The sequence below is a fragment of the Protomyctophum bolini genome (assembly GCF_963924005.1).
Source record: "Protomyctophum bolini genome assembly, chromosome: 11".
NCBI classification, from domain to species: Eukaryota; Metazoa; Chordata; class Actinopteri; order Myctophiformes; family Myctophidae; genus Protomyctophum; species Protomyctophum bolini.
In genome coordinates this window covers 29,103,692-29,124,168 of record NC_137872.1, presented here as the reverse complement: position 1 = coordinate 29,124,168, position 20,477 = coordinate 29,103,692, and the positions used below count along the sequence as shown (strand labels likewise).

At 44.2% G+C, this 20,477-nt stretch overlaps 1 protein-coding gene across 2 annotated transcripts; it reads left to right on the top strand.

Annotated features, from left to right (window-relative positions):
* The first annotated feature begins 370 nt into the window (after window positions 1–370).
* Window positions 371–17,789, top strand: cdk12 (cyclin dependent kinase 12). 2 transcript variants are annotated; one of them, XR_013964882.1, is made up of 15 exons: window positions 371–2,848; window positions 3,813–4,640; window positions 4,728–4,910; window positions 5,000–5,139; window positions 5,258–5,428; window positions 7,420–7,609; window positions 9,089–9,145; window positions 9,970–10,071; window positions 10,285–10,362; window positions 12,374–12,490; window positions 12,877–13,008; window positions 13,245–13,474; window positions 13,636–14,061; window positions 15,992–16,560; window positions 17,014–17,789. XR_013964882.1 is itself a non-coding variant. In XM_080776039.1 (14 exons), the coding sequence occupies exons 1-14, from the start codon at window positions 1,323–1,325 to the stop codon at window positions 16,414–16,416; spliced, it is 4,605 nt and encodes a 1,534-aa protein (XP_080632165.1). In that variant the 5' UTR covers window positions 371–1,322; the 3' UTR covers window positions 16,417–17,789. The 2 variants fall into 2 exon arrangements, 1 of the variants encoding a protein (XP_080632165.1); XM_080776039.1 differs by having other exon boundaries at window positions 15,992–17,789.
* Window positions 17,790–20,477: the final 2,688 nt, after the last annotated feature.

The following is a 20,477-nucleotide window of genomic DNA, read 5'->3' as shown; positions in this document are numbered from 1 at the left end:
GGAAAGTAACCAATCAACGTTCACGTACATTTTCTCATCAGAATGCGTCACCATAGCGGGAAACCATGTGCATGCTTGACAAGGTGATAATGAAACGAACAAATCTTTGTGGCAAGTTTTTGTTACTGTTTTATTTTTTATTTTTTAATGTATATTTGATAAACATAATAAACACAAGCCCCTAAACAACTTAAACTATCTCCATTTATCTGACAAATTAGTCTAGACTAGAGCTGAAAGGGTGTGTGTGTCTTTCATTTTTCGTCATCTAGCTCCGCTCCCTCTATTTTGGAACCTAAAAAGGTAATATTACCGAATTATAATATTTCAGATGTGTAGAATATAAACTTTAAATTATGTTTTTTACCGTACAACACACATAATCTTGTTAAATTACTTGAATAAAGGGCACAAATTACTAGATTTGTCAACTGGTACATAGTGCACATAAGGCGGGTTAAAGCTCCTGATAGGATGTTGCTACGATACACGGAGGATTGACCATGGGATTGACAGCCCGCTGGGTTTCCGGTCCTTGCTGCTGCACGGAAAACCTGCTAGTCACACAGGGAGCCACAATGGCGTTTGTAGTCTCCTTCAGACAGGGCCGTGGATGTTCTACTTAAATCCACTAGCATCGCCCTAAATACAGGCCTGGTTGATTCCCAGAGCCATTGATAATAAACTGGAACATTTATTGCACACGAGTATACTATAATTTCTGATCAACATTGAGTTTATAGTAGATAAAATTGACATTAAAGGGAACATGTAAACAGTACCAACCGGGTCAAGTTTTCATTTTGTTCGAGAAACAAGAGCTGCTTTCAATGACGGCCTTTGCTTGTTTCTGAACTCTAAAACCGTATTTCAATGGAATAAATACACCTTTACAAAACTTGGCACCGGACAACGACAGCTTTTACTAAGGGGACCTTTTTCTTTTCTTTTTACGAGTCCGCACGCTAGCTTCTCAACATTAGCTAGCAGGCTAGCTAGATAGAAACGGAGACGAGAGACCACAATGCTCCGGTGTTCTGTGTGGATCTATTTCATTTACTAACTCAAAGTAGAGTTTTTAGTACGGGTCGGGGCAACAAGCGTGGCGTTTTTTGTTTCTACATTGGCAAACTATGTTGGCGACGTCAATGGAATGGATTGACAAGGACTAAACGTGAGCGGCCTGGTGGTCTTGTTTGTTTTTCCCGTCCCTTGTATGCTTGTTTGTACACTTGCATTTTGGAAATACTGTTCTCTCGTGAATGAATTGCCTGGGTTATCGAGCCTCGTTTGCAGGAGAGGTACCGTCGCCGACGTGAGGAATGCCTGGGTCGGACCGACATCATGGGACCAAGAGGAAGCTGGTATCTAGCATTAGCCCTGCTGCTGCACAGGCGAGTGGCAACAACAGCGGTGGGCAACAACAGACCCAGGTCCCGCCTCATTCCTCCGCAGGGAACTTGACGAATAAAGACGGTAAGATTCAATCAAAGCCGCCTATGTCTTCGTTGCTCTTTGCAAGACGCAAACGCCATAAATCAGGCAAACATGGTCGTGTTGAGCCTTCGACCGCACAGGGCCCTGAAGTTTCTACCCTCGCCGAGACGGCGGCGCCTCCTGTCGGCAACATGATGAAGCCTCTTGTGGAGTACGATGATATAAGCTCAGACTCGGACACTTTTTCGGACCCACCTTCTTCAAAACCATCGAAGAGTGGGGCCAACGAACGATTAGAACCCCCCGCGGAACCCCCCGCGACCGCGGAGTTTGACAGGGTTGGTGGTGGCGCCACTGCAGGAGACGGTGAGAGCAAAGCGCATAGACACACTCGCAAAAAGCCCAAGGACCCCAGCAAAGTTAGGGACCCCAGTAAAGTTAGGGACCCCAGCAAAGTTAGAGACCCCAGCAAAGTTAGGGACCCCAGCAAAGTTAGGGACCCCAGCAAAGTTAGGGACCCCAGCAAAATTAGAGACCCCAGCAAAGTTAGAGACCCCAGCAAGGTTAGGGACCCCAGCAAAGTTAGGGACCCCAGCAAGGTTAGGGACCCCAGCAAAGTTAGGGACCCCAGCAAAGTTAGGGACCCCAGCAAAGTTGTGGACCCCAGCAAAGTTAGAGACCCTGGGGATGTGGATCAGGGGCTCAATAAAAAAAGTAGTAGGGTCCGTGAGAAAGAGGACTCTGTAAAGAACAAGAACAGAGTTGCCCCTGTGGCTGCTGTGGCATCGTCAGCCACCAGCTCCACATCTCGGCGCCACGATCATCAGTCGGAGGACTCCGTGTCAAAGCGTGGGGAGGTAATGCCCACTTCCCAACAACAACAACCTGCTGCTAGTGTTGGTAGCGCCACTTCTTCCACTTCGTCATCTCGCAGCAAAGAGAGCAGTCGCTCAGGGAAGACTCGCAAGGAGAAACAGCGGAGAGAAGCCCATGGGGAAGGCACCAGCCGCACATCATCTTCCCAGAGGTCACGTACAGACAGGAGTCACCGAAAGTCTTTAAAGAGTCACAAGTCGAGTCCCAAAGTCAAGCCATCATCATCAAGCAGGGGCAGTGAACGTCGTAAAGGTACAAGTTCTGCTCTGTCCCCCAGCCCGAGAAGGAGGGCTGGCAGTGACAGCCCCCCGAGCGGTGGGTATGCTCAACAGGCGGATGACAGCTACCACAGGCGCAGGAGCCCCAGTCCCTACCGGGAGATGTCTCGCCGTAGCAGGCAGAGGTCAGAAAGCCCCTATGGCAGCAGACACAGGTCATCCAGCTATGAGAGGGACAGCAGTCCTGTTTACTCAAGAAGACGCTCCATTAGCCCCTACGGTAACCGCAGGTCCTCCAGCACAAGCCCCATGTCCCGGTGAGTATCACAGTTCACATGACACCATACGGTACCCCACTGCACTCACAAGTATTCTGTATCAAAGTGAGTTATGCTGCATGAAGACACAAACACGAGGAGCTAGTTATTAAACAAGAATTAATTTACATTAGGAAGGGGAATCCTATCCTATTGGTTACGTATCCATATTCATAGATTTGTGGAATATGTTTCCTGATCCAAGACCTGAGTCATGTCACTTAACCATCCTAGATCAGATTACTCTTAACATTTTATTTAGTTTTACTATGTCACTTAACCATCCTGGATCAGTTTACTCTTAACATTTTATTTAGTTTTACTATGTCACTTAACCATCCTAGATCAGTTTACTCTTAACATTTTATTTAGTTTTACTATAAAACTGTACATAAACAACATTCAGTATAGACCAGTATCTCTTACTGCAGCTCCTGGTTGTAGCTGTAGTGTGTATGCTGTGATCGTAGGAAGGTTCTTAAGTCAGACAAGCACCTAGTTGTCAATGATGACTGCACTGTTTGCCTTCAGATGGTGATAAAGATGGTGTAAAATTAGTCAAACTAAGCCACTAGTTTCAATACTATCCCACCAAGGCAAATCTCACGTTGACTCAAATCTGAGGCTTTTCTATTTTTCAGAAGTTGAAAAGGCTAGTTAGACCATAGCATAATAGTGTGACCTAGGCTCCCAACTCACTGTAGTGTATAGGGATTTGAGCAAACTTTTGGATTCAAGAGTTTTACTTTTTACTAGTGCCTGTATTATGTTGTTCCTTGTTTACCGTTGGCTTTGGGCCTATGCAATCTATGAAAATATGTCTAATGCTAGAATAGATGACAACCACCAACCTCTAAATATATAATTAGGTTTTAAACTTACAATACAGTCTACTCTTCCATTGACTGTATGTTCTGAAATGTTTTTCTCTAAATAGTCGATCTATTTCTTTTTGTTCAACTAGACGTTCTGGGCGCTCCAGGAGTCGCAGCCCTCTGCTGTATTCCCGTCGGTCCTCATCGCGCTCTCGCAACAAGAAGCACTCATCTGGAGGACCTGGAGGTGGGACTTACAGCAACCGGGCAGCTAGCCGCTCCCCTACCACGTCACGTCTGCCATTGAATTCTAGCTTGGGGGCGGAGCTTAGCCGGCGGAAGAAGGAACGTCAGGCTGCTGTGGCAGCTGCCCATGGCAATGCCACTTCTACCCCTCTTCCTTCGACACGGGGTAAGACCACAGGTCCCTCCCCACGGGCCACTAAAGCTGAAGCGATACACCCAGAGAAAGACTCTGCAGCAGCGGGTGAAGCGCTGCCTGTGGCCAATGCGCAGCCTGTGGCCAATGCGCAGCCTGTGGCCTCTGAGCAGCCTGTGGCCTCTGAGCCGCCTGTGGCCTCTGAGCCGCCTGTGGCCTCTACGCAGCCGGTGGCCTCTTCGCAGCCGGTGGCCTCTGCGCCTCTGCTCCAGGACAATCCAACCGATGAAGACCAGGGCACTGCACCTCCACCTCCATCATCTGCATCTCCTGCACCTCCTCTGCACCAGCCCTCTCCCCCCATGCCGCCTGCCCCAGTCACACAGGCCCCGCCACCACCGCCGCCTCCGCCACCACCGCCTCCTCCATCAGAAACCACTCTCCAACCCCTCACAGCTGTCTCCCAGCCCATCTCCCAGCCCAAATCCCCACCTGCACTTCCCGCACGCAGCCCTGTCCGGCAGACCCCTCTCCTCAAGACCTCCACGCTGCCCCCACTCCCTTTGCCACCCATGCTGCTGGGAGACTCTCAGGACAGGTGAGAGACCAGATAACGTGTATATCCACACGCATACACACACAACCACTCCTGTTCTTATTTCTGAAGATATTGTCTCTGTCTCAGTCCAAAGAGGTCAACCCCTCCCCAAAGGCCGCACAGGAAGGAGAAGGAAGCACGCAGTCGGCCGTCGCTGATCGACCTGCCCCTACCCCCCACCCTACCTGGAGGTGATGACTCACCTCCGCAGTCCCCCCCTCTCCGCCAGGCTCCTCCGCTACCCCAGACTGCCCTCAAAAAGAGACCAAAGTAAGTTTCTAGTGCTTTCTTGGCTCATTACCCAATTCCTTGGTAAGACTTTCTTATTGTTTTTTTGTGTGTCTTTGACTCTTTCCCAGGTTTTGCTGCCCACGCTATGGTGAGCGCAAACAGACCCAGAGCGACTGGGGAAAACGCTGTGTAGATAAATTTGATATTATTGGTATCATAGGAGAAGGAACCTATGGCCAGGTGTACAAAGCAAAGGATAAAGACACTGGTAAGATGGGATGAACTCTTTACTGCCAATTGGTGTTTTGCATACTCTTGAGCAGATTGACAAATTAAATGTCTATTGGATTGCTTTGAGATTTTCTGAATGCTCTGTTCACTCCCAGGTGAGTTGGTGGCTCTGAAGAAGGTGCGCTTGGACAATGAGAAAGAGGGCTTCCCCATCACGGCCATCAGAGAGATTAAAATCCTGCGACAGCTCAACCACCGCAGTGTGGTCAACATGAAGGAGATTGTCACTGACAAACAGGATGCACTTGACTTCAAAAAAGACAAAGGTAATCAGTGTTTTCCCTAGGATGAAGTTGTAACAGCAGCACTAATAATCATAATAATACATTTTATTTATAAAGCACTTTACATTCTGACGAACGAGTGCTACAGGGTTAAAGCTCAGCTCGGCTAAACTAAAAGGGTCAAGTTAAAACTAAGTAAGAGAAAGAAACGGTAACAGAATGCTTTGTTAAAAAGGTAGGTTTTTGTCCATTTTTAATAATAATCTTTGAGGGCCACACAATGCGTAGGCTTCTTTTTGTATGCAAGTGCCAAATAGATGAGGGTTACCCTGAAACCCACCGCTTTTCACTTCCACCCCCAAAACTGTCATAAAACTCTTTAGAAGCGTTAATATTCTAACCGAGATGCATGATGAAGTCAGGAATTTGGACAGAACATCGGCGTTATGATCAATCTGTGCGGAGGCAGCGTGGATTCCGAGTAAATAAGGAAGTTTGTTGTCCGGGACGGGCTGAGCAAGGCGTTGCCTAGCAACGGCCGCTGTCAACAAATTGATTTTAGCGATCCCGTTTTATATCGATAAAAAAGACCGTAAGAGTTAAGACGTGTGTGAGCATGTGGCAAGTGTTAAGATGGGCCTTCAAATGTTTTATTTAACTGATATTTCCTTGCACATTCCAACCAAATAATTGTAATTTTGTAATTCCATATAAGTTATACCCTGTGCGCAAAAGTATTGCTTCTTTACGAAACGTATGCATATTGATGCAATGATGACTTGCAAATCTATTCATTTTGGGAGGCAATGCAGTCAGCCGTCTATGTAATGGAGAGGACTTTTTTGTTTTTTAAAGCAAATAATAATCCTATTGATCAACATTGGTTTGCTTCAATGTTGACTACTTGATTTAATGCAGCGAGATGATCCGGTAAGAGCAAGGTTAATTGACCTGAATATGATGTAGTACAATGTTCTGGAAATGGATGGACCTCGAGCTGACCCATAGACCGTTTGTTAAAACTGAATATTTACACAATATTCAAACATTCACAAAACCAACTTGCAGTTGATTTGGATTATTTTTGTGCTCGGAGGTAACGGGAACAAGAAAAATGCAGAATAATATTAATGTGCGTTAGCACTTTTGTATCCAAATTGCTTTACAATTTGCATTAGATTTACCCACCATTTACACACTGATGTTTGATCGGACGATAGGATCACAGATATGATTATGTGGGAGGGGAATATTTCTATTTAAATTTGTTAATTTACTGTGTAGTCAAGTTGACTCAAGTCTTTCCAAAGAAATGTCATTGGGCTCGGAGCTCTCTCAACCTGCTACCACAATTGCTATGTCTCTGCATGCAGCGAGTGTGGTTTAAGGTTGTACTTTATTGTTACATCTAACCACAGAAAGCACAGCAAACAAGAATAAAGAGTGCAAGAAAGAGCAATCAGTAAGTGTAAAAATAATAGTAACGTGTGTACATGTTTTCCCTGTAGTAGCAACGTTAGGTAAACTTTTTGTGAACAGCTTCACAGTAGGTTATGTTCCATATATACAACACAATTTAGTTTAAGGTGCAATTGAGGCTATGTTCCATATATATAGCAAATTTAGTTTAGAAAGGTACAAAAATTGATCATGATGGTGCAAGAGGAGGGCGACCGTAAAAGTCTTGATTGACTCATCGATCAGAATGACACAATCTCATATTTTCATTAAATATCGGCCGATGCTGATCGATCGATGCAAGACACCAACCTGCTCATCAGGATCTAACCAGGAACCATGGTTCCCAAGCGGCAGCTCTCTCGCTCCTGATCTACTGCCACCCTGTGCTCCTATATCATTATAATATGGCAGAAATACCATGAATGTGTTGGAAATGTTTAAGCAGTATATTGTGTGTGTGATGGCAATCTGTCCATTGGCTGTAATTGTTCTGATCCTTACAAGTGTACTTTGTGTGTTGGAATAATGTTTCTCACATATCTTCCAAAACGGACACTTTCCTCTCATTTCAGGTGCATTCTATCTTGTATTTGAGTATATGGACCATGATTTGATGGGCCTGCTTGAGTCTGGTCTGGTCCAGTTCTCTCAAGAACACATCCGTAGCTTCATGCGCCAGCTGATGGAAGGCCTGGACTACTGTCACAAGAAAAACTTCTTGCACAGAGACATCAAATGTTCCAACATACTACTCAACAACAGGTAATGGCTGAAACATACTGTCAGTGAACACATCTGCAAGACCTCCTTCGCAAATAAAATTACACAATATAATTGAGTGTGTTGGTATAGCATGTGTCTCTTCACATGGCATGTCATGGGCTATTGGTTGACGTATTAATAGGGCTGTGTATTGCAAGAATCTGGAGGTACCATAGCCATACCATATGTCAAAAACTGTATATTGCGATATTGTATGCAAGGCAAATTGCACTTTTTTAAGTGTCTGCTCTGTCATAGCCATTAGCCATATATGCATGCAATCCGCTCTGTAGTAGGCTATTCAGGCAACTGAGTGAAGCCTTCATTATCCACAGCCATGTCATTTTAAATTATATATATACATATTTCCATAGTTATTTTATAGATCTGTCAGGTATTATTAGCTTGTTGGCATCTCAGACTATTCAAATGCCTTTTTAATGGTGCAAAGTACCCCTTGCTAGGTACTCTAACTCTGCACCTACAGCAACACTCGTGTCACGGAGCTCATGAACCCACACTTAATTGATTACTTCAAATAATGATGACTTCACCCTGGTCTGTGTCTCAGATGGGGCTGTGGACAGTTTAGAAACCTGCCTACCAGGGACATCGGTGGGGAATCCAAGCGAATAGAAACTGCTGACATTTTGCATGCTATAACGGAAGTAACATCGCCTCACCAGGCTTTCCACCGCCTCGGAGGAAAGCCTGGTCTCTGTTTCAAAAGTCCGTATGATCCGGGCTGGGGCCGGATGATGTGGTTACGTCATGTTGTAGTATTGTTTTGTAGTCGCCAGACAGGATGAACAGGCGGGGGCAACTTCCTTTTCCCTCTCAATAAAAGCTCTCGCTTACGAGAGCTTTTATTGCTTTTAATCAAACGGGAAGCAACAAACGGCTTCCTGTTTGTTGTAAGCAAACCATTGCTTACAACATGACGTAAGCATATCATCCGGCTCCAGCCCGGATCATATACCGAAATGAAATGGTGCCCAGGCTATAACGGAAGCCATTGTTCTCTAACTTCTCGTGTTATAAAAATGTAAATCTGACTAACGATGTCACTGCTAGGTGGGTTTCTGAAATGTCCATAGCCCTCCTACGAGACACAGAGTAGGAAGAATAGTACTGTTTTTATCAGGAGCATTAATGAGGACACTTTTTTGAAGATAGGTTGAAAATGGGGGAAGTCGTCCTCTGGACACTGACCAGAAAGAATAAAATGTATTATATTTGCGTTTTTATGCAAGAAGAACTCTGGTTATAGTGGAAATACCAAGAGTCTAATTGTTAATGTCTTGAATTGTATTTTGTTGGTGGCATAGATGAGATGTCTCCATGGTTCATTATATTACTATTATCTTATTAGTCAGTGTTGACACAGCATGGCCTCCCATGCCGAGTATGCTCCATACCATAAGACTGGCTCCTTATCTCTCAGGTGTTCGTTCTCACTACTTTGTTTTCTTTGTGCAGTGGTCAGATCAAACTGGCTGACTTCGGTTTGGCCCGGCTCTACAGTTCAGAGGAGAGGTAAGAAAACAATTTGTTTGTCGTAAACGTATTTAAATGACTTCTGCGTTTATCCTGTAAGGAGAGAGACAATACCATGAATTGAATTTCAGATCCAGTGTGTGGTTTAATATGGCGCTGTGATGGATGACTTAATTAAAATATAGTGCTGTCAGTTTTACTCTATCATGCCATTCGAATTTCAATGATTTATTATTTCTAATATTCAACATCCATGGGCACAAATGCTATAATAACGGGCTAAACAAAAGAAAGTGAAAATTACTATTAGTTGAGGGCTTTACCCACTTTTTCAAGTGCACTTTATGGGGGTAAAGGGAAGAGTCTTGCTTGCTGCGCTGACCATAATCGGTGTGACCTGATGCAGGCTGAGTGTGCAAAACAGACGGTGGCGGGTGGCGACGGCATTCATGTTAACTTGCTGTGTGCAGTGCATCCACTCAAACTTTAATGTTTTGTTTTCACATCGGTAGGTCAGGAAACAAGTTAATTAGATTAGTTTCTCAGTACATTTCTCGAGGAAAAATAAACCATTTGAATGACAATTTTAACATTCAAAGATTATTATTTTTTCTTCTTCATATTCTACTCCCAAATTTCGTTCTGACAGCACTAATTCAATCCCATCTTTTGCACTGCAAGTTTTCATCTTCCCCTTTTCAAAGTCTGTCCACTAGATGGTGCTCAACAGTGTTAAACCAAACCTCCGAGCCCAATGGCATAGATAGAAAGGATAACTGAAGTGTTTATGTTTAGGCACTGGGTGGCATTAATGTTCCACCATTACTTACATCTCATTGTATTCCATCTCTTCTTGCCTCTAGTCGGCCGTACACTAATAAAGTAATCACGTTATGGTATCGTCCCCCTGAGCTCCTCCTGGGAGAGGAGAGGTACTCTCCAGCCATTGACGTATGGAGCTGTGGGTAAGCGTGAACACCACCACACATTGATGGAACCGCATCTGTGGATTGACTCAATTTGACCTTATTTGTTTTATAATCTCTGGCTTTATTTATTTTTTCATAATTCATTGTCACATCTTTAATACAGAATTGATGATTGATTGTTTGGTTTGCAACAGTCTAGCTGTGTGGTTGCTAATATATCTAAATGTGTCCATTGTTGTCTGTGCCCAGCTGTATTCTGGGAGAGCTTTTTACCAAGAAGCCCATCTTCCAGGCCAACCAGGAACTACTGCAGCTTGAACTCATCAGGTATGCCAACTGCGGCCAAGACAAAACAGACAACAAATGTATTTGTCTATCAGCAACAGTGGCTGATAAATGTGAAGATCCCAATAGCTATGCGTCGTGCCTCAGTCACCATGCCTCACCACGCCTCTCAGCCATTATAAAATACAAGGTAAACGCTAAACTGAGACATCTTGTGGCTTATTGCTTTATTAGAGTTGAACAAACTAGCAATAGAATTCCTGCTTCTGGACATATTCGGAAGCATCTTCCATAAAACCCTAATGGTCTCATATTTCATAAAATCTTAAAGCTTTTAGGTCAAAGCTCCAATCTGTGATTTCTTCAACTGGTTGGCTGTATGACAGCAAGAACATACATTCAGAACAATAATGCAGATCCTTTTTTAAATATATTATGGTAATTGTTAAACAAATGGAATGCAAGCTCCTGTCATGCTGTTTCACCAATACCAATGTGTGAGATTTTGTTACTTTAATCGCTGGAATTGTGATAATGATAATACTTGATTGTCCATTCACATGACAATTTATTTGGCATAGCATTCTCCAGTAATAAAAAATAAGATCAAGTCCTCCGTGAAGTATAAACAACTAGGATAGACATGCATCATAAAAAGAATATCCAATATACGAAACGATTGGCTGTGAGGAGGATCTTTGTCACTGCATGTACTTCTATGGGCTGTGGCAGCACCTGTGAGGAGGTAATGTTGAACAGGAGGAATAGGACATAGGCCATGTTAGTGTTGTGTCAGACCATAATCAATAAGTAAGTCCTATATGCATGCATATGGGTCGTGGGCGGGTGGATATCCTATTGTACAATGCAGAGATGTAGCACATTTCTGTGTCATCTCGAACACAGCATCCTAATGTAAGCATGATTATCCCATGGATGAACTATTTTAAATGCTAGTGCAGGAGCGTACTAAGGGCAGATTCATGACGAGTACGCATGAATCGTACTTGTCTTGGACAACCTCTTCCATGCGTACTGGGGCACCTTTCCGTACTCTGGTATGGTACGCTAATCACAACAATGGCAAGTGGACCTGGGTGGGGACCCCGGACCCTAGTCTGAATCCGTCCTAACTAAGCCATCTTAACAAATGGGATACAGGACTTGAGGGATGGAGTGCCTCCAATATTTTTATGGATTTATTTTTAGACCAGATTAACCATTTATGTCCAGGTCTTTTGAGGGGCCCCCTACCTTGAGGCACTGGGTAGTCTGTTCCACTATTCCCCCAACTACGATTTCCCAGATTAGGAACAACATGATCTGACATCAGCATGGCTGGTTAACTGCATGAGAGATTGGTTGATGAGAGTCAACCAACATTTGGCAGCTGATCTCACTAGCATTACTTTACCACCCTTAGACCCTCACATTATAATATGCTATCCTACTAGTAGAAGTAACCATCCCATTAATGATGTCCACAAGTTTGATTTCTGCTGGAGTCATACAACCTGTTGATCCTCAAGTCACTGTGCCATACCTACCTGCTAACTCGTAACTCGCTCACTTACTCAGGAGCGTCCACTAAATCTCCAAAATGTAAATGTGGCTGCACTCAGGTCAGGTCAACTTTTACACCGCTCTTGATGTTTTATTTAAATTTTATGAAGATCACTGTGTGGCTCAGATGTTTTGTGTTTCCTTAAGTGAGAAAAAAGGTCAGCTCTGCAAATTGTTTCCATAAATAGAACTGTTCAATAAACTGCTTTTAGTCCTTATAAACCCTGCCCCATGACTGAGACCCCCCCCTTCCCAACTCTCCCATTTTCTCTTTCTTTGATTTTTGTTTGACTCATTTACTTTTTTGTTTCTAATGTTAATGGTGTCAACTTAATTTGTCATTGTACATTGTACTGTACATACTATATTCACATGACTATTATCAGCTACATTGTTAGCAGTACCTCTACTGCATGCATTGTATTCATGAAAAACGTCTAGATTTGTTGTTGTCACTCTTCCTTGTTCTGCTCTGTCCGTTCCTTCCCAGTCGCCTGTGTGGGAGCCCCTGTCCTGCAGCCTGGCCCGATGTCATTAAGCTACCCTACTTCAACACCATGAAGCCCAAGAAGCAGTACAGGCGACGACTACGGGAGGAGTTTGCCTTGTATGTCAGGCTTAAAGACTTAAACCCCATACGTTGTTGAGCGGAGTGCGTTTAAAAAAAAATCATCTCTGTCTCCATACTAGTGGCCTTTCTGTTTTTGCTCTGCATTAAATATCTTCATTCAATCTCAAACAAGACGACTTGTGAGCTTGTCGATCTGCTATTTTCTGCGACGGATTTCCCTTCAGTCAGCCCTACACCATTTGATTTTCGCGGGTTCTCAGATCGGTGAAGCAATAGGATCCACCAGCCGTGTTCTCGCCGGCATCCGCCCCTCTAGACCAGAAACCGTACAGGCTGGGCCAGGCTAGTCCTACACTGTAGCTGTTATCAAACTTGTGTCTGGCTGTTGTTGTTGAAAATCCCTCTCTCCCTCTCAATCACAGTCTGCCTAGTCAGGCTTTGGACTTGCTGGACCGTATGCTGACCCTTGACCCAGCTCGGCGCTGCACATCGGAACAGGCTCTGAACAGTGAATTTCTTTTTGATATTGAGCCCAGCCAGATGCCCCCGCCAGAGTGAGTTTCCTCTCCTTATCACAATATTATCTACTAGATTCGAGTAGATGACAACGTAAGTCTGGATGGAATGGTTATCTATTGCAATGTTCTAGTAACTACAACACTGCAATAGATATTGGATAACTATTCCTTTCCGACTTAAGGATTGGTTTATTTCCATCGCCCTCTGCTGTTCTTCATTTTGGTTTCCATCGATCCTGCCATTCATGCATTGCTTTGTGTGTTGCTCTCAGTCTCCCACACCACCAGGACTGCCACGAGCTGTGGAGTAAGAAGAGAAGGCGCGCGCGTCAGAGCGGGCTGCCTGAAGATGTGCCTGTGCCCAAAGTGCCCCGTAAGACCCCGACAGGGCCCTCTAGTGGAGAAAACAGTCGGCCCCAGGCCAGCCCTGCTAGTGCCCCACCCCCACCACCACCACCACCTGGAAGACCACCCCCCACAGCAATATCAGCCAATTTCCTGAGTGAGTTACATTTAGTAGTCGCCATGTAAAACCCAAAGCATTATAAAATGGCTACCAGCAAATATTGATTGAATTTTATCAGTAAAGGATTTTTTCCCCCTCTTATTAGTCAAATATGTTTTAAATGCTGTTCATGATTCCACGTGTGTTAATGTGTTCAGACCTGGGAGCGGTAGCGGAGCAGTTGAATCGGACAGAGATGGCTGTGCTTCTGAACCTGCTCCAGGGGCATTCAGACCTCAGTCAGGTGGCCCAGCTCCTCAACATCTCCAATCCGGAGAGTCTCAGCCAGACCCTGTCCGCGCTCAACGAGGCTTCCCACCACCAGGGGGCTCCAGACGACCAACAGGCCCATCAGCCTACCAGGTCTCAGCCCCCTGAACCACCGCCTGAACCCCAGGAGCCGTCCCCGGTGGCCGGAGAGTCGGTGCTCAGCCAGGAGGAGCAGGCCAACCTGCTGGCCATCATTTTGAGCAATATGATCCAGCCGCAGGCCGAGGGTGCAGAGCAAACCGATGAGAGCAATGGTGTCCAGTCAGAGGAGGCGGTAACGCGCAGTTCAGCCGCCTCCGCTGCCGACCGCAAGGGCAAGTCTGGGTTTAAGCTCTAGGGGTAAAACAGGAGGCACCCGGGTCAGGTGGAAATCACTGGTGGGGACTGTATCTGTGTGCAGGTCGGGGCAGAGGACAAGTCGCATTCTCTCAATTCTTTTGTAAACAAAGGTTCCTTTAGGCCATACAGATTTTTGACAGGTATTGGTATATATCTGCTATAAACAAATATAAGCATAGGCTCGACTATAAATGTCCAGAGATTTTCTTTTAAAAGAAAAGAAGGAAATTTATCAGCTAATGTGGCATTGGCAAAAAAGGTGTCGTGAACTACCTTGTGAATTTAAAGGATTAACCGACAACATGAAATGTTTATGATTGCTACGTTCCTTCGGCGGATAATCTGTCCACTCATCACACTACTCCCTCTCGTTACCCCACCCCCCACCCCCACCCTCCCACCAACCCACGCAATGGACGGCAGTGGCTCAGGAGGTAGAGCGTCCGTCGTGGATACGGCTCCCCCTGGCTGCGTGTCAAAGTGTCCTCATGAAAGGCACTGAACTTCTAACTGCTTTCGATGAGCAGGTGCACCATTTACACAGACACACAACGGTCTCCTTTTTTTTAACCCTTGCATATACTACAAACGTAAAGCTGGCGAGTCGAAATGTCTTGACTAGTGTTTACGTGACCCGTGCCACCTAGAAAGGGCTCTGTGCACATGGACATCTTCCCACTAGTGTGACAAATAAACCGAGGGTGTAGTTAACTCGTTTTTTTTTAGGACGATCATGGTTCACACTGTACTCTTCCCTCCACCTTTGCCTTCTTCTTGTTTTCTTTCTCACAGTCTTGTTGCTTGTATCTTTCCCATTCCCACACGTGTGTTTAATTCCTCACTTCATTTCATTAAAACCGGTGTCATGAATTCTTTTTGCAGGAAACGATGTTGCTTTAAAACAGTCTGTGATGTCGGCAATTATTTTTTTGAAGAAAGTCTAATAAATTATAAAGTGCAAAATAAATGTTTTGAATCTTTAGACTTTACCTGCATGTTTCTTTTAGCTTTGGTTTGTCACACGTTTTCTTTTCTTTTATTTTGACTGTTCACATGGAATCAGATATTGTATGAAAACACACCAGTTCTATCGGTAGGCAGAATAAAAACTATTTGACACCAACAATCCTGTTTCCTTGGAAACGGTCTCCAAGGGTTTATAGCTGAGTAGCCACGATAAATGACTTAAGTGTCTCATAGCTTTGTTGCATTACCGTAAAACGGGGAGACATCAAATATACCTATAAAATCTACAACATGTCCCCATACACAAGTCACCCGTTCTGTCCATGTAGTTAAACTTGCCCCTCAGAGTTCCTCACCCAGTGTGGACGATGTTCTGCTAAACTACGTCTGCATTTATTCTTTGCACTCTTGAATGACTGGCTGGTCATTGGCTTCTTGCATTGCGTACAGTAAGTCGCCGTTAAATGAGTGTTAATGGTACTTAGTAAGTAGAAACAGGTAGTATACATACCTTGTTACTGTACATCTCACCTTGTTACTGTACATCTCTAGGTCCATGAGTGAGGGTGATTTTGTTGCACAACAAAGCAAAAATTAAATGTTAAAGGTTTACAGCATTGATTTCATCATGACATGAACAAAGCAAAATAATGATTTATAGTTAACATTAAACTAGAGGAACTAATGGCACATCCTATGATTTGCATCTAGGATTAATTTATTTGGTCTGTTACCTTGTAGAATGTTAGTTAACTATACCATATTGAGTTTTGTGTCCATTATGTTACTATTTTAAATGACATTTCATGCAAGATGAGCCATAAAAGACGAGCCGGATAATGTAACTAGTTTTGGAGGATGGCAACAATATTAGGGGCCATATTGAATTTCTCATCACTGCTCAATCACAGTTTCTTTCCCCCCTCTGTTCCTATTCAGGTGGCGTAATATTAAAAAGGATAAAGGCAGTTGTGACTGATCCGGCCCCTTCAGCTACAGATCATCGTCCTCCGTCTCCGCCCGGACCGCCACCATCAGCTCTCTTACGTGGGAAAAAACGGCAAGTCGGCTCCTCTGCGTCCCAGCCTGGCCAGGACATCAGCCCCTCTGTGGCAGCCGCCTTGCTTCAGCTCATCTCCCAAAAGGACTCTGAAGCTGGGGCGCCCCGACGGGGCAAGAAGCCCTCCCCAGCTGTGGACGCCCCTGCTCGGGCACAGCCGCCACGGCCCTGGGTGGCAGACTCTCCCCCTAAACCCTCCACTGCAGCCGAGGCCCCAGCAGGACTGGTGACTTCTACCGCTGCTACTGCAGTGCAGTTCCCCAAGGACCAGGACCTCCGCTTCTCCCAAGGAGCCGCCCGCTGATTCTTGGTTCCCTGAGGAAGAGATCTGGGCAGCACAAGACGCAACACACTAGCAGCACTCGCCTAAAGAGAAAGGTTGAAGAAGTTGGGGGAAAAGAGGGACACCTGTGACCTGACCAATTGTGACTCAAAGGGCCATCTCCAGGTGAATGTAGGTTTTGAATGTTGAATAAAAGTATTTTGCAATGGACAATGAGGATCAGTGACTGAAGAAAATGTGTCTTCAGAAGAGTGTTGAATGACTCCCTGTCCCTCCTAACGATCTGGCTGGATAATTGTCTCCAAATGAGTGGCACACATGAATTGGGATCAGCTCTGATTTAGTTTAATTCATTTCCATTCCAAATCAAATGATTGTGTCCTGCAGGGCCCACTGATGATTAGGCAATCATGTGATACTGGTAATTGGTTCAGTTAGAGCAGTGTATGTAAAAGTGCAATTTAAATGACGTGAAGGCACTGGCAGGGCATGTGCACATAAGAGGTTTTGAACGCCCTGGTATAAAACACTGGATCACAGAAATACATTTCTGTTGAAGTTTATATATGCTGGCTAGATCCCTGATATTCAACCTTGTGCCTCCTTTTGTGGCTTTAGCGACCCCTGAATGATCTTGGCCTCGATGGGAAATATTGAACAACTTCACTCCTCTGGGTGGCACAAACGTAAGTGAAACGTGTACATCAGGCCTGTTATTTTCCTTGTCTTGACCTAGTGGCTCTGTTATAAATTTTAAGCTGTCATCGCAACCATTTTTGTTTTGCTAAAAATGTGTTGTATGTCTTGAGAGCGACATACAATGATGAAGGCCTCTGTGTCTTGCTCGCAGACATTTGACGTATATCTGTTGTGGGAATTGCACCAGGGAGCCTTTAAGCTACATTTACCTTAGCCACTGTCTCTTGAAACACAATGTATGCTGGGACAAACCGTTATTATTTCTTCCTTTCATTGCTAGATAACCGTCTGTGTTGTACTAAATCTGAACCTGTTGCCCTTGTGCTCCCAGCTTTCTCAAACAAGGATATACAGTAAACCAGTGTTGCTCACAGTACTCTGCTAGCCACAGCTTTAAGCTACATGCCGCACACACGTCTAAAGTTTTTCCTGGTGGTCTCTTCTGATATGTCTGCCTGTTGCCTCCCTGCCAGTCTGTGCTTCAAAAGCCTTTTGTGTTATTTTCTACTTTAAAGACAAAGAGAAGACACATAAAATGAATATATGTCCCACGGTTCCATTTTCATTTCGTTTTTTGGGTTGTTTTGCTTGGATAAGGAGGCGAAACGTGCTAAAGTTTCGTGTGTCGACAAAAGATATTTTGTAATATGTGTTTTCTTGTTTCCGTTTATTAAAGGAAGTCATGCGACCAGTAATCTGTGGTGTAGGTTCATTAGTTATAATGTCTCTAAATAGCCACCAGGTGGTGGACATGTCCTCAGATACCATGGCATGGGCCAATAGGTCCCTCATTAATAAAAGCACACAGTCATCCCTGAACATGTCAGGCAAAAAAATGTGATAATTGTAATGTCACTTCTAGTTTGACCTGGACCAAACCCATCTACTTAAAGTTTCTCAGACCCGACCATAGGACCCGACCTATAGCCGGGGCGGCGTCATTGCGCAATGTTTGTATGAGTTGTACAGATAGTTTCCAGGCCTAATCTTCCCATAATGATAAGCCCAATAGGCCTATAACTATACCTCTTGGCAATTATATGGCATTGATATGTGTGTGTTTTTTATTTAGTCCTTTGACTGATCCCTTATGAACCATATTGTAGATTGTTGGACCGCTACGGTTCCATTTGCTTACATTTGAAAAGACACCAAGTAAAAATTAACACAGGCTCTTACTGTGTGACGTTCATATTCATGTGCACATTTGTGTGTGCCGCGTGCGTGTGCCCACGCTGGGTTTGGCCCCATGCACCCCAGACCCATCCCTCTCTTGGCAGGCTTACAGAGCCGCTTACCCCCCTGGCCCACCAGGCAGACTGTAGCCCAGCTGAGCCCACTGTGAGAGATCCTTTTTGAGTGGAGGCAGTGTGAGGCTCACCTGCCCTCTAGCACAGACCCAGTGTGAGTCGGGACGAGAATGTGTAGCGTGTGTGTGATGTCTGTAGATGTGGCCAATGAGAGTGTGTGCACATGTATGTACGTCTCTGTCTGATGTGGTTGCCCATCGGGACTCCAAATAATGGTAAATGTGCCCGCAGGGAGTTAACATAGGAGAAGTAGTGGGCAGTGCCAAGTCACAGAGACCAGACGAATAATTGAGCGGAGAAGAGAAGGAGGCACAGGAGGCTTTGCCATCAATCAGAAAGGCACCTTATGGGCAGTGCCCATAAATGAGCTGTCCTGCCAGTCTGAAGCTCATCCTCGCCATGACAGACTGGCACGACTGCGGTAGACTGTATCCATTTTGAATGCCGTTCTGTCACTTTCAGCAATCTCCAGTCGTTTTGAAAAATCATGGCAAAGCAGCTAGTGGCACATGAAATTAGGTTATTGTTATTCCATTTTCTTTATAGTGAATAGAGAATTTGAGTGGTTTCCCATTTTTTCACTGTCCCATTTGCTTTTGATTTTGTTACTGATTTTAAGGTCTGGGAGTTCATAACCACTGGTATTGTGTCCAACAAGTGTAATGTTTTAAATCTGGCGTTATAAACTGTATTCTAGGCCTGGTAGCCTCTACCAAAAAAGTAACTGTACACTGAGATGTGAGGCACACATCGTCAAAAGACAATTCCTTGCTGTTTGCAGATTCAGCATGTTCATAGAGTTTGTACTTGTACGTGTCTGTCAACTAGATCATCATCAGCCACTATAGCCAGTGAAATTATGGTACATTTTGGTGTAGCTTTTAAATGTTTCTATTTTACCAGACAAACACATTTGATGTCCTTTAAAGCAGCTAAAAGTTGCTGGTCAGTTTTTAAATATCTCCGGGAATATGGCCGGGAAGAAACCACCACTCCAAAATGTTCATTTTTCTGAAAATGACGAAAACCATATATTTTTAAAACAATGCAATTCTGCCTCATCAAAGTTGGTATTGTGACTTTATATATTGTCAATTACTTCCATGAGATGGGGAGAGGTGGTGGAGTTAGCTGCTTTAGCACACAGTTTGACGGTCCAATGGAGTTAAGAGGTTTTGACATACATACAGGTCCCTTTTCCACCGGTTGTTCAGTTCTTTTTGGTTTTTAGTCCATGAGCCAGAGCTCCAAAATTATAACGTTAATTATGAATTTTATGTGGAAAACCATACCTATATTAGATTTTTATCACCATGAAACTTCTCCAATTGAGTACTTGCACGAAGACAATGATTTATTATATTAAAAAAATTACATTTTTAAATACGCAAATGAGGCATTATGTAGGAAATTATGCAAAATAATCGAAAATATAAAAAAGCTACTATACTGTGGAAGGGTTATCATGTATTAATTTACTTGTATTGAACCTATAAACAATGTAATATATGTCTAGTTTTCCCACCAAGTTTGGAGCTCTGGCTCATGGACTAAGAACCAAAAAGAACTGAACCGGTTCCCATTGGGAACCAACCGGTGGAAAGGGGGTCACAGTGTTATGGGTCATCCATTTAGTTCCATTTGTAGACGCTTAAATTAACAGGAACACTGAGTATCTTCTGTGTATCTGTGCCATGTTTGATTGATTGATTTATTAACAGTTTGCAGAATTACAGTACATTTCAAGTACAACTCAATACAAAAACTGTTAACTGTGAGTGAACGACACCATAAAGCATTACACTTGTTTACAATAGGGCCCACCATTTTCAATTCATCAAAACATTAAGAGATATGAATATACACAACTATATAGTCAAAACAGGAAATCATCATAGAGGAGGTAAAAAGGGAAAAGAAACATATACAGTGAGGGGGAAAAGGGGTGGGTGGGGGATTCAGATTTTACGGGGGCCAGTTTTGAATTGCAGCCGTCCGTAGGTGCCCTTTGAGAGCAGTTTTGAAGGAGTCAAGGGATTCGCATGTCTTAATGACTGTTGGTAGGGCGTTCCA

Bases quoted from the DNA above. Each gene is read 5' to 3' on its own strand.
- cdk12 (XM_080776039.1), top strand. From the start codon at position 1,323: ATGCCTGGGTCGGACCGACATCATGGGACCAAGAGGAAGCTGGTATCT. The intron at 9,146-9,969 runs GTAAGAAAACAA...TCTTGCCTCTAG, and splicing joins CTCTACAGTTCAGAGGAGAG to TCGGCCGTACACTAATAAAG. The intron at 14,062-15,991 runs GCAAGTCTGGGT...GTTCCTATTCAG, and splicing joins CTCCGCTGCCGACCGCAAGG to GTGGCGTAATATTAAAAAGG.